The 18,337-nt window shown below is 35.5% G+C and overlaps 1 protein-coding gene across 1 annotated transcript in view; it reads left to right on the top strand.

Moving 5' to 3' along the window:
• LOC104495133 (chromosome unknown open reading frame, human C10orf11) overlaps positions 1-18,032 on the top strand; it is a gene marked incomplete at both ends in the record, with an annotated part of 20,371 nt that extends 2,339 nt beyond the window's left edge. The window contains 2 exons of the mRNA XM_010138063.1: positions 7,860-7,999; positions 17,906-18,032. Of these exons, the coding sequence (XP_010136365.1) occupies positions 7,860-7,999; positions 17,906-18,032 (267 nt within the window). The remainder of the gene's footprint in view (positions 1-7,859; positions 8,000-17,905) is intronic.
• Positions 18,033-18,337: the final 305 nt, after the last annotated feature.

Below are 18,337 nucleotides of genomic sequence, written 5' to 3' on the forward strand. Positions count from 1 at the left end.
AAGAGTGTTTAGTATATGCCAGTAGCACTACAGAGAGGACACAAGTGAGCAAAGAATCCTGATCTGAAGTAAAACTTCAATTGATGGAATATTACCATATATACATAAATAATACACATATGGGGGAGAAAGAAATGAAAACAAACAAAAAGCTAAACTGACCCCTGTGAAAACTGGAATAACACATAAACTTTAAAACACATTTGAGAGCTCTCATGGGTGTCTCTTAATAATACTGTACTCTTTGATATTTCTCTCCTTTTATTTTGGATTAATTTTGATCCAGATCCCTTTTTGATAGTTCTGATAAGATCTTTCTACTCCTTTTACGTGGTTCACTTATTGTGTGGCATTGTAAGTGTGATTAACATTTGGTCCCTCCTAACGTACTGTCTAGATACACTATACAAATGTGAAAGCTTATATCTAAACCAGGTAAATACTTATAAGAATCATCTAGTATTTTTTCTTCAAATAATCATTGTGTATTCCAGTTACAGATATGCCACTACCAGTTTTTCTTCTAGAAATGGAAGCAGCAAATTTAAATATCACTATATGTTTTCCTAGTGTTAAACCTCAACTTGTCTGTAATGTGTAATCTCATAAAAATATTTTAAAATTCAGTCTGTAAAGCTGGAATACATAAAATATAGTTATCAACATTGTGCAGTATTGAATTACATGTCTTCCACATGCTTTTTTTGTGTGTATAGTTTTTTTGTTCTTACAGAAGTCTGGTTACTTTGGGAAATATATCATCTTAGTTTCTCTATCAGATGCAATGGATGGCAGAAAGCTGTACAGACTAAGACAGATGAGTGATAGACACAAAGTTGGTTTTGGAGTAGGACTCATGACTGCCATCACCTATTCTTGTAATGGGAAGACTCATTTCTCCTTTTAAGTGTGTTCACTAGATACTAACAATCAGTCAGGAAACTTCTAAGTAGATTTATTCTTCTGTGTGTGTGCTATAGCAGTGTGAGGTTTCATGGCTTTTCACTGTCTTGAACATGGCTGATGTTACAGGAGGACTGTATAGATATTTCAATTTCCTTTACATTTGAGTCTTTTTATTACTTGTTAAAACTACTCAAAAGGGCAGCAATAATAGTTTGTCAAATATATATATATGTATGATGAAAATTAGATGGCGTTCACTGCCTCTCTTCAAAATAGTCAAGTCTGATAATGAACCAGATCTGTGATTCTCTGAATTCTCTGTGATTCTTTAGTTAGTCCAGTGAGCTGGTCATCCATTTAACATGCATTCTATATACTTCTGATGCCAAAATTGATTTAGAATAAAAGTGTTGAATGTAAATGTTGAATGCAGACATTGAATCTAAGTCTATGTTTTGAGTGGTTTAGGGGAAAACCAAAATATTTCACACCATAGAGTGGAAAATCCATAGCTGGGCAGAATGCCCTTAATGGTATATGAATTACTTATGGCAAGAGGAGTTAGCAGTGTGGTTCACTCTAAGGATTATATGTTTGATCGAGTACCTCAGCTGAAGAATGTACCAATAAGTACTTCTGGTATAATCTGTCTTCACAGAGGTCTCATCGTACTGCCTAACAGTTATGGATTTAAGCCCCAACTTTAGATTGTAATTTATTTTGCCTTTGTTCCTGTTCCCACATTGTTCTGAAGTGCTTGAATACCTAGAAGGCCCAGTCTGACCAGAATCTCATTAAGTGCTGAGGACTTGATGTTTAGATTGAGTAAATATGTTAAAGACATAAATTGTCTCCTGTTATGCACAGATCCCTATCGCTGAGAAACAAAGGTCTTAGCTGAAATGGCACAGCAGTCTCCCTGCATAGACTTCTGAGCTCTGATTCCACAGCTGCTGATTTGGTTAAATCTGAGTGTGGCTCGATAGAGAACTGTAGTACCTGATGAGCCAAAAATCTTTCTTCTAGAATAAAGTACACCTGAAGTAAAAATTAAGTAAAGTGAATGTTTAATATCAAACATCGCTGGAAAATGGTGGTAGTCTTCATTGCAGACAATTCCTTGTTCTATTCTACAGCAGTATTTGGAGCAATTCAACTCCAGATGTCAAAACTAAAAAAAAACGGTGAGCTGCTGCTTTATTCTGGATTGTCTTTCTGTTGCCTTGGGAACCTTGAGCAATATTTGGGCAGAATAGTGTTTAAAAAAACAATCCAAACAAAAAACAAACTTTGAAAGGAGGTTTTCAGGAAGGACCTTTCTAGAGAACCAGAAATGTAATTTTGTTGCAGGAATAAAAACATTTCTCCCTTTTCTCATTGAAACCTGGTCTTTAAATCTGGCCTTGGAACCACGGGCTATCTGAAATACCCTTAAGAGCATTGGCAACTCCAGCTACACAAAGGAAACTAGCGCTGCTCCAGTAGGCAAAATAGGATCTTTTTTGAAGTATTCAGTATGCAGGAAACTCTCCATGTGATGTATGGACTTAGTTAATTACCACATGTGCCGCACCTTTTCTTTCTTGAGCTAAATGGTTTTAAAGTCAGTGAACAAGGCCTCATCTCAAGGTCCTATCTCCCTACCAGATAGGGTTCAGGCCAGAAAGTGGCATACAAATGACTGTGTGTGACATCCTATTCCACACAGAGAAGGGAAAGATGTATACTTGCATATTGCAAGCTATTTCCGTGGTTATCCAACCTTGAAGACCTAGCACATTCTAATGGAAAAGCGTTCAGGTGGCAAAGATCTTTTCACACTGCATTCAGAGGAGAATTGGTAACTTCTGCTTCAAGGCTGTTTGCCTGTGGAATAGCTTGTGATTGGTACAGTGTGTTTGTGATAAATTAATTGAAGCAAATGTTTCAAATAGGAACAAATATAGGTACCTTGCTCGTTATGACTCTGGAAGAAGTGCTATCCAGCTGTTTTAATGTTAGGTTGATTGCAGCACCTGCATGGCAGATGGTTAGTAGGCAGAAAACTGTTGAATGACAGTTTTGTGCCTTTCTATGTGGTGGTCTGGAATTGTGTGTGATATTTCTGATATTCTCCATGTACATATTTCAAAAATATCTTGACTGTAAAGCTGATTGCTCTTTACTTTGTCTCTTTCCTTCCAAGAACTTCCAAAAGCTGTAATCTCAGAAGGGCATTAACAGGAAAAGCTTTCCTGCAACTCTTCTGGGGAAGTGGGATGGCTAAAAATTTGAAAATTCTGAGTACAAACTTCTTTAAAGAAAATGGTGGAGCAACTTGGAGAGCATTGAGACAGAGAACAAGAGTGGTTACTTTTCTTATAAAGTCAATGTATTTGAGTGTGCAACTAGTAAAAAGAATTGCAGGCAGACAAAAAGAAAAGGTTACAGAAAGAAATCCTACATTCTCTTGCATGCTTCAAACTATATGCAAAAAATAATTGAGCGGTGAGATAGGAAATATGTGTAGGTTAATTTGTTTGGAGAATTATATTTTAGCATAACATTTGTGAGGACTTATAGAGGATAATTTCCCTCAGAAACTGTTAGCAACAGTTGTGCTTCTGCATGGGTTTGACCAGCTGCTGTCCCTAAGAATAACCGTGAATATGGTTATACCAAGAATACAGGTAAGAGAGGACACAGAATGGAGTTTGGGGATGATCAGCATCAGTCCTCAGCACTTAAAGGAAATGGTCCCTTAAATTACTCTTTATAAAGGATTCATGTAGTGTTTGTGCCCTGGAAATGTGCTGGAGGGACTAGTGAAAGGACACAGCTAAAGAGACTGTTAAGAATAGAGAGGTCTGGAATAGTGGAACATGTGAGACATCATCCAGTTGTTTCCGTGTGAACCCACACAATCTCTCACAAGTATAACAACAGAATGGTGTTTTTACTATGCTGACTGTCATGAGACATCAGTTTAGCATCAAAATGTCTGTTCCTGCTTGTGAGGTTCTCCTAAAATTGACTAACTGGCATTATCCTATCCACTCAGAGTTCACAATTTTGACCTTGTTCAAACGTAATATTCCCTGGGGACAATTCAACTTTGAATCACAACAATCCTTCCTTGGTAGCAATCCTGAATACTGTGGAACTAATCTTGGAAGGGTTTGCAAAGAGGCCGTGGTCCTGACTAGCACTAGAATTTGATTCCAGTCCACAAGGTTTTCCACAAAACAAACCAACAAAAATGTTATGAGCTTGAAGAGATAGTTAATACTTAGCCAGAGAAAGGAGATGTATCATTTTTGGGGGTGGGGGATGGGTTTCTTGTTCTTTTTGCGTTCTGGAGAACCTCAAAAACTGTGGTATTGGGTACCAGATAGCGAGTGAACAAGATAGAACATACTTATTTGCAGGATATTTTTGGTTGCATAAACCTTCCAAAAAACCTTCCAAAAAATTATAGCTCTGCAGCTAAACTGTACCCACCATATTACTACATTTTCCAAGTAATTCTGTTGCTGCCGTCTCAGTGTTGTTGGTAACATTTTTTTTTTCTAAATGGAAAATCTGGTGATATGGTTGTGTATCTTGTGCATAGCCTTCTGCATATGTATGCTGTGAACAGTCTCCTGTAAATATGTGTTATACATGCGTATATGGAAGTGGCTTTAAAAACTTAATCTGAATATAAGAAACCCAATTCTTGTAAATGGTTTTTGTTTCCTATTTGGAAAGAATGGAGCTGAAACTGGTCTTAGAAGCGGCACAGCAGGATTTTGCAGCCCTTTGGCTCTGATTGGACCAATATGGCACTCCTTAGGCTGCAACAGTAAACAATAAAAAGGAAGCTGGCAATGAAGTTGCATAATTGTTTTTTATTTTTCTCCCTCTGTATTTTCCTAACATTGTTTTAGAAAGACTTTACACTTTAGGTGGCATCATATAGTTCCAGTATTGTGATTAAAATAAGTACATGACATGTTAATTAACTAAACAGTTCAGTAGAAGTGCACCATGACTTATGACTCATTTGTGAGAGACACTTAATCACGAGAATTTGAGCAGAATATAATTTATTTTTTCCTACATACTTTGTAAAGAATAACTGTTATGGCAGGAGGATGGGGCTTCTTGGAAAAAGAATCTGTACCTTGCATTTTGTTTTGTTTTTTAAGATGGATGAGAAAAGATAGTTAAAGTCCTAAAGAACAGAAATCTTAATTATTTTATTTGTGATACAACTGCTGATTCTGGCACAAAAAAGCTAATTGTAATAACTACAGGTCGGTTTATTCCCAAGTGTTACTGGTATCCTGTTACTTCTGGGCCTGGGACGCTTCTGCTTTTCTGTGACTTAATGCCTCCTGCTTTTGAGGTAATAATGTCCAGTTCTTGGGGTTTGTCCTGTGCGCATGTTTCATTTCTGTTGCAGCTGAAATTGGAATAATACTAGAATGCTAAATATCTGTTTCAGTAGGGGGAGATAGGTAAATGATAACAAAGAAGAGATCTGGAGAGCCTCATACAGAACTGCACAGTAAGAAATCCACGTGATTCCTGGTCATCTTTGCCTGAGATTATTTTTAGGGTGCCGTTTCTGCATTTAAAATTAATGCTCAGGGTTTAGAGGTGAGATACTAGAATCTAGACACTAGTTTCCAAATTTGGGGAGATTTAGACTTTTGAGATGCAGATTATCAATACTGTTAATTACCCAAAACTTTCAGTGAATTTGGTGTCTCTCCCTTTTGCTTTCTATAAGACTTAGAAGCATAGTCTTACACTTCCTGCAAATCTAACCTGACGCTGCGCTTCATCATTACCCCTTCATTTGCCCCTATGTCTGCATGGACAGATGGGAGTTAGAATATATGCCATACCCCACATCATTGAGCAAATTGTTGGGAAGCAAAGCTTCTAACCCAGAAAAAGTTCTACTGAAATGACAAGCAAAATTCTGTGTGTTTACTCCATAGAAGAAGGAAAAAGTTTGGGTTGTTTTCTTTTTTTTTCTCTTTTCAATAGAAATGTCCAAGACACAATCTAAGCCTTGCAATAGCTAACCCTCGCTGTGTGATTGCTGTTATGGAAATAACTGTCTTTTGTAATAATGAACTATTTCTCTCAGGCAACCTTTCTGCAACTTAAGCAATCCTGCAAGAAATTAAATGTTTCTCCTGACTGAGGGAGAGTGCCAGATTCAAGCGTTTCTCTAACAGTCTTAGGAAATTTTTAAAAAGCCTTTCACTTGAACATATGTGGAAAAACAGTTTGTGGCTTTCCCATCACAGTCACATTCTTTCTGAAAGAGCCATGAAAAAGTTTACGTATGAGTTTGAGGTCCAGATATGAGAAGATGAGAATTAGCCCCAAATTTTGATTGCGTATTCATATGGCTAACAAAGATTTACATCGTATGGTACTACAAAAAGACGTTTTTTCTAAGGGTCTGGTTGATTACTTATTGGCATATAACATCCCATTATGTGGCTTTGCCAAATTACAAGTAAGCATTTTTACCTTTTTAGTTAGTTCATAGAACTAATTTCATTTTTCTCACTCATGCAAATTATTTGAGTATGATTCCTCAGGCCTTACAGGACAGAACATTAACTGTAAGTGTAGATACACTGATTTTACTATATTAAAATTAGTAATTTTCAGCATGATATTCATGTGTAAAATAAAATTTCAGGCAGAAGACCACATTTTTAACAGCAAAGATGCTCTTTCCATTCTCTATTGCTTCTGTTGCCCTTAAGATATTGAGGTGAAGAAATAAAGTAAATTCCATCAGCTAAAAATAACAAAACATAACAGAACATAACAGAAACACATAAATCAAGAATAACTAATAGCAACACAACTGAACTGAGGATTTAAAACTATAGTTGCAGTCTCTAAGAGCAGAAGTGGATAAAAACAGAGCAATGAAATACTCTTTAAGGGTTTTGAATAATTGTTACTGTTGTCTAAGTCAGTCGATTTTTAAACATTGAAAACTTTTAACACATATATGCATGGCATCTTTTTTGAGTATCCCCTCTTTTTCTTTGCATGTAAATTGAAGTAAATAAGGATGTATAGTTTGTATATGCACTATATCAAAATAATTTGCTTTATTTGATCAATCAACAGGGTGCAAATAGTTGAGTGTTGGTGTTACACTTAAATCTAAACTGTGATTTCAAACATTGTAGTGGTTAAAAGATAGTTTAATCTTTGTTTGCTTGTCTGTTTTAATATACTTTACAGTATTGAAGGAGTATCATCATTATTTGTGGTCTGAGGAATATAGTTAAGTTGAAAAGCCCCAAGAACACCAAAATATAAGGCTATTTTAAAGAAAAAATATGTTTTACAAGACTTTAAAGCTTCATATATTAAATACTTGTAACATTGAAGTCTTAAAGTTGCACTTAGTGAAGCATTAATTCATATATACTAATTGAGTAATTACAAATGTGTTGTTGTGGCACTCGAAGCATTTATATGCTGGGAGTGAAAGCGGGTTGTTGTGGTTTGACTTTTTTCTTTTCTTTTTCTTTTTCTTTTTTTAAGCTCATTTTCCAGTGGACTGAATATATTAGTGATGAATGTGCTGTGAAACTAACTGTTTGTTTCCATGCTGGAAAAGTTTCATGGCTCCAGCAATTGCTAGCTATTTTACCACACAGCATCCATCATTTTGTCAAAGTTTTAATGTTTTGTAGTGAACCACCTAGGAAAGAAAGGAGGAGAAAAGAATGACAAAACAGACAAATTCTTTCTTTCCATGCCAAAAAACTGAATGAAATTTATCCCTGTTTGCCCTTAGAACAGTTAATGTGACATTTTCCCGAATGCCATACTAAGTTTGATTGTCAGTTATTGAAATGTATGTTTAAATTAGCAGTGATGCAACTCTAAATGCTTTTTTCATTAATGTTATTGAATCCTTAACCCACAACCTTTGACACATAACAGAATTAGAAAGGCTTTTGGACCACTTGGCTGACGTTGTGCCCTCACTACAGTATCTCAGTTTGCTTGGAAACATGGCCTGCCCAAATGAACTAGTCTGCAAAGAAAATGATGAAGATGACTACCAGAGATACAGGTTAGTATTTCACTTGTATGTAAGATAAGGTAGGTCAATTTTATTTTATTAACAGAAAAATATTGAACTCAGAGTCTCAAAAAAACATCTACTGTATTCTGAAAACATTGTGGCATATTCTGCTATGAAACACCTGGGAATATGAGTAACTCCATTGCAGCAAGATCACTTTTAAGAACCCTATTTTAGTAAATATTTCAGTGCTTTACAGCACATGTTTGTGTTGAGCAGGTGTGCACAGGATTTCCTTAATGTGGGTGCACATATGAGCCTACTTACAGCCTTTCCTTCTTTAAGGACAAGGTATTACATACCAACGTTTACATACGCTAAAGGTGACAGTCAATAATAAAAGAAAAAATTAATGACAGCCAGCCAGTTGCATTGTCTTCTGCTAACATTTGACTGTGGTGATGAGTTTCTTCTGTAGCTATCAATGGACTATTAAAGAACACAGAAGAAATTATTGCTTTACTCGGAACAGTTAGTGTTTAGATTGAAAGAAAAAAAAAATCCAGACTATCTCTATGATGTAATTTTAATGAGCTACATTACACTAAAGGTCATCTGGAAATTAATATGGAAGCCTGATAAAATACTGTATGTCCGACTGAAATGTTGCTAAAATTACAACTGTTTTTTTTTTAATAGAAATACTTGATTGATGATGACTGTAAGTATAGATACAAAACTTACAGAATCTGTGTTGAAGTGACATAATTTTCATAGCTATAAGCTTTAGGAGAGTGAGACTTTCTTTTTCCTTTGTATCATTTCTGATACAAAATTTTCGGTTTTGTGTACTGACATTTTTGCATTGGCCAAAAATAGCCATCTGAGGTAAGTTGGAGCCTAGCAGCATTGGTCACCATGCTGTCGACCTTGCAGAGCCTGAGCCTACTTTTTATTAGCAGGTCACCTGCAGTATTCAAAGTCGTATAATAAAACTCTGATTTATCTTCATGTAGACCAAGCTCTGCTGTAGAGTTAGAGGAAAACAATACAAAGTGGCAGAGACTGAAAGTAGGTTTATTCTAGATTATCGTTAGCCTAAAGACTTTCACCTTCTAATGACTCAACTTTTGAATCTAACTTAGCTGTAGCATTTTGGTTTTCATGAAGTAGAGCAGCGTAGATTTAAAAAAATATTTCCTTGCTGCTTTCACACTGAAGTGGAAGGAAAGCCTACTATCCAGCTTGTGAGAGTCTAATAGTACTGACTCCATGTAAATTTATGTGACATTTGCACTAGAAAATTGCTTTAAAAATGAGTGATATTTCTAAAGTTTACTGTTTTTCACTTTAAGAATGTTTTCTGACAATATGTCTCCTATTAATCATTTAAGCAAAAGTAGTAACTTAAAGGAGCCATTCAGAGGCAAGAACCCATGGTTCATTTAGTGCTGTCTGGGAAAATTCTGTATTGATTGACATCCTCTGTGGTTATGTGATGTAATATTTATAATATGTCACACAGCCATACATCAAAACAAGCATGTCTGTTGTTTCATTTCAATGCAAAAATGTTGATTTCAGGGAGGTCAAGGTAGTTTTAGGTCACATTGTAGCAAACCACCATGTCAAAGCGTGAAGTGGTTGTATTTATGCATCTGCTGGAAACAGCAATGTTGCTTCCATTTTCTTTCCTCTTAGTTTTTCAAAAACCTGGCAATTTTTTTTCATATAAACTAGGTCAATTAAAACTCCTTTAAGAAGGAAGAATGGACGTCTAATTAGTTGAATGATTTGTGGTTCTGCTGATATAATGGTATCTTCTGATCCTTTTCCATAATTATTTGTTACATTAGATGTTTGCCAGACAACGTTAGACTCAAAAATCAAAGACATCTATCTATCTGGGTATCTATCTGTTTATCACATGGTGGAACTGAAAAGTACTTTGCTACTTTTAGTCGGAATAGCTAATTCTGAGTTTTGAATACACATTCTGAAGCATCTTGAACACAGCTTTTTTCTTCCTTCCCCTGACATACGGATTGATCTCACAGATTTAACAGCAGCAAGCTCTCCTGAGAAAGTATTTGTATTTTATCAAACATAGTGTTTCAGATCTCAGAAGAAAACATTGAAATGGCCAGTTTCAGCATTTTTAATGGTTTGAAGTAACATTTTTTCATTAGTTTATATTTTTTGAGAAAATTTGTCACACAGAAAGCATCAAAAGATTACATTTCAGTGAACCTGAATTATGTAAACATTTAGCTTTACCAGAAACTTTAACTGGTTTTGTTTTATTCTGAATGGTATCTATTTTTTGTAAATTTTTGCAGTGACCATTGCAGCTTCATTTTTCATTGAGCTTTAATTTCATTCCTACTGAGTTCAATTAGAGTTCAGGTGATTTAATTTCTCAGCTAGAAAAAGAAAGGTGCTTCAAATCAAAGCTTTCCTTAAGCTTCTCATTCCAACAAACTGAAAAGATCTGTAGAACTCCCAAAACCTCAACATTAAAAAAATGTGGAAAATAAAATTTTTAAGAACTCAAGTCCAGTGATTTAATGTAATGTTAGTAACAGATAGGAAAAGTAATATTACATCTTTTAAAAATAATTAGGTTTTATCATAAATGCTTGTAAAATGTGTAAAACTACACTGTTTGTCAGGAAGTTACTACCTGGTTCCTCAGGTAATCCACTGGCATACCATTTTCATCAATTTCAATACTAAAGCTTTTCTCTATTTTTTCATTAAAAATTGGTTTTATATGAAAACGTTGTTGTGACTTTTTCTCAAAATAATTAATTTTTCTAAAGAAACGTAATAACATTTGAGTGAGATTTTGGTTTAGAAAAAGAAAAACCTATTTTTTTCCATCCCCATTATTCCTCATTACCTTTCAAATGTGTAGGAGAACAAATCAATTAAAACATTTATGTGTTTGTTATTGGAATCTTTGCTTGGACGGGAAAAAGAAAATGGAAAGTTCCATTCTGTGAAATTTTTATAAGCAAACTTGTTTGGTTCGTTTTAAAATCTTATGTTCTTATCCATTGTTGTAAAATGACTTTAGTTTTTTTCTGGGGGAAAAAAAATAAGGGTTCTATAAATTTTTACTTTTTATAATATTTTTTTTAGTTTTCCATATTTGGGAGATAATATTTTGAAAAGGGCTATCCTAGGGGTAAGGACAAAAGAAAGCTGAATATCTAAAATATAATGGCGATAGAGAAGTTTTAAAAGCTTTTGGTCAAACAGGAAGCAAGAAACAGAGGAAAATAGCTTGCAAAACAGTCTGTCCTCTAAAATAACCTGTTCTACAATCTCTACTTTGAAGATTGCATGAAAGCAAAGGTCACGACCTGGAGATCAAAGTAACAGAAGTTAACACAGTAATTGCTGGTTGCTCCTCTTGTACCCACACTTGGTCAGTCCTGTGGGTGTATTGTTTGCAGTGAAAACTTCAAACGTGGTGTTACTGAACTGTAAAAAATCATCTGGTCAGAATGTATTACAAAGCATTTGCAAATGCTGCAGGTGACCTCACCTATTTTCATTAAAGCGATATGATTGTGAAGGATGTATGCCATGTGTGAAGTTCTCAGTGCTTGTTCATTCTTCTTTGCTTCTTATTGACATTTCTTGGAATGATGCATTAATTAAGTGCCGTTGACATGGAAACAAGGGCAAGTGGAAACAAATGCCTGAGTTTATTTTAAATTAGCTTAAAAGTACATATACTAGATAAACTATCTTTGGCAGGAGGAGCAAATGGTGATAACCTTATGAAGTCCTCTTAAGATATAACAGCAAAAAAGGAAGTGCATGCATTTTGTATGGATTAACTTTTCAAGCTAAACCAGCTATTTCCATCCCACAGGTTTGATTCTGTGGAATGCTGGTTCCTCGTACAGTCTTTTCAGTTTCCTTGCAGTTTTGTTTTGTTTTATTGTGATTTTGGTTTGGTGATTTGTTTTGGTTTCAGTTGAGAAAAAACCTAATCTATTTTAAGTAGTCTTGTTATTAAATTTGGATGGTACTGTAAATACATAAATACTAATAAATAAATATTCAAGAAGCAAAAGGAGACTAAAAGTCCCCACTCAGTAATGAAAATAATGCTGATAGACTTCATCAATATCAGCAAATTTACTGTTGAGGCTCTCTTAGCAGGAGGAATTGAAGTCTGTGGTACCTCTGTATATGTTTTTTTATGTACTTAATGAGATGATTAAGGTTATTCCTTTACCTCTGTATAATCTATGAAGCTGTGCTACTTCACTGTTTGCATGAAGCCTTGAAATTATGGAAGAAAAAAACCCCTGTATTTGATAGACATCAAATAGTCACACATCTTCCATAAGAGATGGTAAAGATTTATGAGCAAGGGCTATTACAATGTTTTTTTCCAGCCAAATAAATTGAAGTCCATAACAACCCAATTTGTCCACACTAAGACAGTAAGTCAAGACATAACTGTAATTATTGTTACAGGTATAGAGAGATATTTTTCTAATTTGTTGAGTTGTTTGCTACATTGCAGTAGAGCAGAGGATATTAAAGTATTAGGAGGTAGACTGGAGTGACTTGAGAGCTCCTCAGAATTACGCATTCATCATCAAGCATTGGGAAGGTTGCATAGAGGCTATGTGATCCTCTAACATATCTCATGTGAACATCGTGCTGTCTGTTCTGGAAGGTGTTGGTTTAAGTTTATGACCTGGCTTCCTTAGCACTGTATTGAGGAAGTTTTGTTGCAGAAGGAATTTCTGCAGCCAGATATATGCTGTTTGGTGGAGTAAGGGTGGTGGTAGGGGATTAAATTTTGTGGTGGTGCAGAAGAAAGAATTACAGGAGATAATTTAATTCAGTTAGTAAACATGTTTTCTCATTCCTTCTGATTTTGTTTTCACCTTTCCCCATTTGAATGCCGATATAACTTTGCCAGCTTCAGGTTATTTACTCTCTCTTGCTTATAATAACATAACTGAGAGCATAATCAGCCCTTCAAAGTTTGAAATAGGCATATTTATATGTTCTGTGATTGTTAAAGAAAGAAAATACAATGGTACAGAAAATAGAAAAATTAAAGTATACACTTTCAGAAACAAAGAGCATGATATGGGTAGAGCTAGACATTTCTGCATTCTTCTGGGTAAATATTTCTCTATTATTTAGTGCCAGATTATTTTTGTGTTTTAAACTTAAGTTTTGATGGATATTTACATTCCAGTTTCTGTTAACAGAAGTGCAAACAGATACAAATTTGCTATACTTTTCTTGTAGCAGAAGGAGAAAAAACCAAAATAAAACATTCTTTCCCCATGTAATTTATTGCCTCTTTTAAGATTTTCTTACAGTGTGGCTCATGGGTGATGGCATTATCTTTCACTATCGGGAGGCCAGCCATGTTCTACCACTTCTCCACCTTTCCAAGGGAAAGACAAAGTAATTATTTATGAATTAAGGCCCTTAGATGCTATGACATGTGATTTTGTTTGGTTGGTTGTTGTTTTTTTTCTTGTCATGGTGATCCCAACTCTAGAATAAAAATTTCCTAGTAGAGTTTGATAACAGTAAGAAGTAGTGTACCATAACTCATTGAAAATGAAGGAATTTTTATGCCTAAACCCAAATGGTTACTGAAAAGATAGATCAGAATGAAATTACAGAGTAGCCATTCAACAACAATGAGGAGCTGTGTGTTTTGGATCAGGACTGACAAATGTCTTGTGTATCTTTAAAACAGATTTGTTCCTTTCTTCCAAGTGATCCTTTAAGGAACACTAACATTTTCTTTGAACCTCTGTTTTTGCTTCACCTGTGAAACTTTCTCCTAAAAGACAATGTGAACCATCACTGATTTTTGGGGATTGAGAGAATAACCCCAGGATTATGTTCTATGTAATGACTTTTACACTGTAGAGAACTAGTAACATACACAGAATATACCTGCAAGGTATAGGTCTCAGTTTCTGTGTTTGCAAGGCAGAGTTAAGATGTCAAGTCTGTGATTCATTAAAGGCTGTACAGTGGGTCGGTATTGGAGACAGTGTTACTTTATATAAAACTAGAGTTGTGTATTGTGTAATAAATAGCAAGAGCTGATCTCAAAGCTACCTGTGTTCTGTCCCTTTCTGAACTGCAACATGTTTCTTCAAAAGAAGGCTTTGGCCCATTGAGCTTTTGCCAGTGTCAATAGCAGCTGAATACCAAACTCACTGCCTTACTTTGAAAATGCCATCTCAAGACTCTTTTTCTTTTCCAGTATCTTGACAGGTTCGTGTAAAAACTGTTAAGATAATGCTATTACATACAACGCTTACAAAATTGGTAAATGAGTTGTTAATCTTTATTGTCATTTTCGCTTAACTAAGACTAAAACAACACAAAATTTGATATTCTCTGGTCTTCCATCTCTGAGTGTTCTTGTTTGTGTGTGATGGATATTTGTTATTAGCTTATTTTCACTGGACTCCTGGCACTTGGAGTCAAGGGGGAAGGTAATTCCGGACAAATGAAGATGCAACTTTACCCTTACATAGTTAATTTCCTGAATCCATCATTAATAAGAAGGTCAGTTTACAGGCAGTGATAAATGGATCTCTAAGCACCTGCCTCATGTCTGTTTGTTCTTCTCTCTCTGGCGCTCACCTCCAACCTCATCACTGAAGATAATAACCTTTCACACCACTGCAAAGATGTTAAAATCTTTGTAAGCAGTTTCAGAGCACAAGGAGCAGTGATAAGTTTCAAAATGAGTGAAAATTAAGGGGACATGGGGGGTGGCGGTGGTGCAGGCAGACCCTGCCCCCCAACCTCTAACCTACAATAAACCTTTCTAAACTTATAAATTTAGATGCATTGTTCTTCATTAAGTGATTTTCTCTTAACTAGTGATTTTACAAGTCTAGAACAGGTGCAATGTGTCATGCGATTTATGGATCCTAGTACCTGCCATAAAGTATTTTATGATGGCTGCATTCTGTGTTATTAGTAGCTGTCTTTTTCTGCAGCCATCGGTGTTTGATAATAGTCTTAAAACACCCAAAATTACTTACCTGCAAGCAACATTCCAGATAGTCCCTGTTGACAGTTTGAATAAGTTTAGTGCCCTTTTGTTGTACTTTACCTTCAAAACAAACTGATTGAACCATCAATAGCTCCTGAAAGCTGACAGAGGCATGTCATCTGGTCTAACCCTCTGATAGTAGGTTATCTGTGGGAGTTAACCTCCCTGCATTGTTAACTGAAATGTTTTATGTACTATGCAACTTCAGGATACTGCTGTGATAACCTTAGTAACTAAGTCATACATCACAGTAAGAAGATTTTGTGCAACAAATAACCCTGGATTAAATTTATAAGGGTTGAATTGATATTGTAAAGTGTTCATTCCAGGGCTTTGGTAATCCTTTCCTGTATTTTTTTATGGCAAACTTGTGTTACATTTAGGTTGAAGCTGCATCTTCATAGTTGTAGCTAAAACATATCCAGGGAGCCTGATGCTTTTCTTCAGTATCGTTTTATTTTCATATATAATATAGATTCTCTTTATCCCACATTTAGTAAAAAGAATACGAATAAATGGGATTATATTCTGAATCACATTTTAAAATAACTAATCACTGATATATACCTTTGTTCTACTGATGGGATGACTTTTATGGTACTTACTTTTTAATATTTGCTCTTCTTAAGAAGTGCAAGTTTCAGAAAAAAAAAATCAACGCTAAACGTGGCTTGTGGTATAGTTTGCTGTTTATGTCGGTAGGGTTTTTTAGTTTTGTCTTTGGAATTGGAAGACCTGATGCTAATTCCGTGCAGTCAGGAAGGCTTAAAAATACAAAAATACATTTGTATCAAGGAATGCTATTATAATTTTAAGCTCTTTTGAAATGATTGAGAGACTGACATTAGGGCTGTGATCCAAAGTCAGCATAGATGACAGTGCTGTCTTAGTCTGTTGTCATTTTTGTTGCAGCTTGCTTTTCAATGGCATATTTCATTCCATCATTAAACATTTGCTGATTTTCTAATACTGATGTTTTCTTCACCTGAATATTCATCTTTTCTCACCCTACACTTAGTGGGTGTCTTTACTCATTTTCAGCTTCACTCTCCTTCACTCTTGACATATTGTTTCCTTCTGTACATGTCTTCATTTGAAAGAATCTGTTGTCATCAGAGCTTTTCTGCCAGTATCGCAAGATGGATAGCTTCTCCTCCACTGAAAGATAAGGGCCAGCAAAATGCCAGGGAGGACTCCAAGGGCAGCCAGGAAAGCTGGGAGGAGTCTGCAAATATGTCAGTCTCATAGATCTGTAGCTGTTGTTTAATAAATGGTCTTAGGACATGTTCTGTTTTCTAAAGTAATTCTCTCTTTTTCTTCTTCTAATATCATTGAAATTCATGGATTGAGGATTCGCATTTAAATTGTCTGAACATCTCAGTACCGAGCATTTTCAGTTCACTTGTTAACAATTTATGAAGCTGTTGCCTTAGAGGAAAGGTGTACTTCATAGAAAGCTTTATTTGCAGCATTAAATTTTTCTTGGTTGTAGAAAGGGAGTCTTACAGTCTCTTTCACATGATTATCTGCTCTTGAGAACAGTGTTATAAGATAACTCTTACCTATTAAAACACATTTTTTGTGTGTTGCTCTTTTTTCAAAATGTTATGTTATGCAGGGTTCTCTACTTCCTCAGAGTGCCAGAGGGGTTTGATATGATTAGGATGCTCTCTGACTGACTGGAGTTTTATGCAAAGGAGCTAGGCACAGGGAATGTTATCAATCACCTTTCTACCCCCTGCCAGGAAAGTCTAGCACTTCCCTCACGTTGTGGTGTCTAAACGTAAAGAACCTGTGCTTAGTGTGGTTAGGTATTTTGTTTTGCCAAGGTTGTGTGCCTTACTTTATTTCTGATCTGCCATGTTTTCTTCCTGTCAAGCCAGGTCCCAATGTTTTGTTTATTTGTTTGGTTGGTTGGTTTTTGAGGCTAAAAAGGTGCTGTACTTTGAGCAAAAAGGATAAATATAATATTGTACTGAAGGATCCTAAAAAAAAAAGTTTGAATTCTTAAAGTATTTTTCATAAAAATAGTCTCTCCCTGTGTGCTTCTGCATTTAATTCCTGAGCTGGGATCCATATGCCATAAGGACACCTTGTCTTTCTGATGGGACCAAATTGGAATTCTCCTTTCGAATGATGCCTGTGTCAAAATGTAGTCGTGGAAAGTAGAGACCAGGAATAACTCTCCATGCTTTCTCTTGACAAATTCTTTTTACTGTTAAGGATTGTGAACACTAACTTACACTCCCTAAAAAGCCATCCTTTGTCATGGAAGATGTGTGGTAGAAGACAAATTACACTGCTCCCTGATTTGCCGTTCACTTGTCTCTAATGTGGCAGATCATTGTGTTTTTAGGAAAATAAAATAGAAATCTGAAGAAATGTTGGCAATTTAATGTTTTCTGATAATTCTTTTGGAGAAGATAGCTCGCAGTTTCCCATGTCGCAGATTGGTTTTCCCCTGCACTGTTTGATGAAATCTTCGGAATCACTCCTTCTCTCAAAGTTCAGAAAGGACTTTGGAAGGAGAAGGACTTCGGAAAAGTCCTTCTCTCAAACTGTCACTTCAAAACAATTTCCAGTGTATTCTGTTTCTGGGTATACCTTATAAACCTCACTGATACCTATAGCAAAACATACATGCCCATAGTGATAATGTTCTTGTCTGTTGATCCACCCAGTATTATATTGTTACGGGCTGCTTACAACAGGCTTCATTTGAGAAAATAAAGTGCAATAACTTTTTACATAAGCCTTCATTTATGAAAAAGGGGAACAGAGACGAAGCAAAGGCTGTTGACTTTTAGTCAATTAGTCTGTGAGTATGTCTTTGATTATTACTAGATTTTAACTGTGTGCATTTTGTTATCTGTCAGATATTTTGTCCTGCACAAATTGTCACACCTGAAATTTCTCGATACTCGGAAAGTAACCAGGAGGGAGAGAGAAGAAGCCTTGGTGAGAGGTGCCTTCATGAAAGTGGTTAAGCCCAAGGATGCTAAGGTAGGAGAGTAAGTGGAAGAAGTAGCAACAATGTGATTCATTAACACTGTTTGAAAATAACTCCAAAAGCCTGGCTGTGTTTTTTGCTAAAGTAACAGACAAACCCTTTCAAATGAAAGGACTGGTGAATGTGATCAGGGACAAAAACCTTAGTAATTTTTCTGTTTCAATATCAAACTTTATATTTGGGTAATGGACTGTGGTTATGTTATCAAATTTCTGGTTTCCAACCTCTCTTTCATATAACAAAGTAACTAGTATGTGTCATTGAGCTCAGAAGAATGTTTTTACTCTGTCTAAAGATA

The sequence above is a fragment of the Buceros rhinoceros genome, unplaced genomic scaffold (genome assembly GCF_000710305.1).
Source record: "Buceros rhinoceros silvestris isolate BGI_N320 unplaced genomic scaffold, ASM71030v1 scaffold16816, whole genome shotgun sequence".
NCBI lineage: Eukaryota > Metazoa > Chordata > Aves > Bucerotiformes > Bucerotidae > Buceros > Buceros rhinoceros.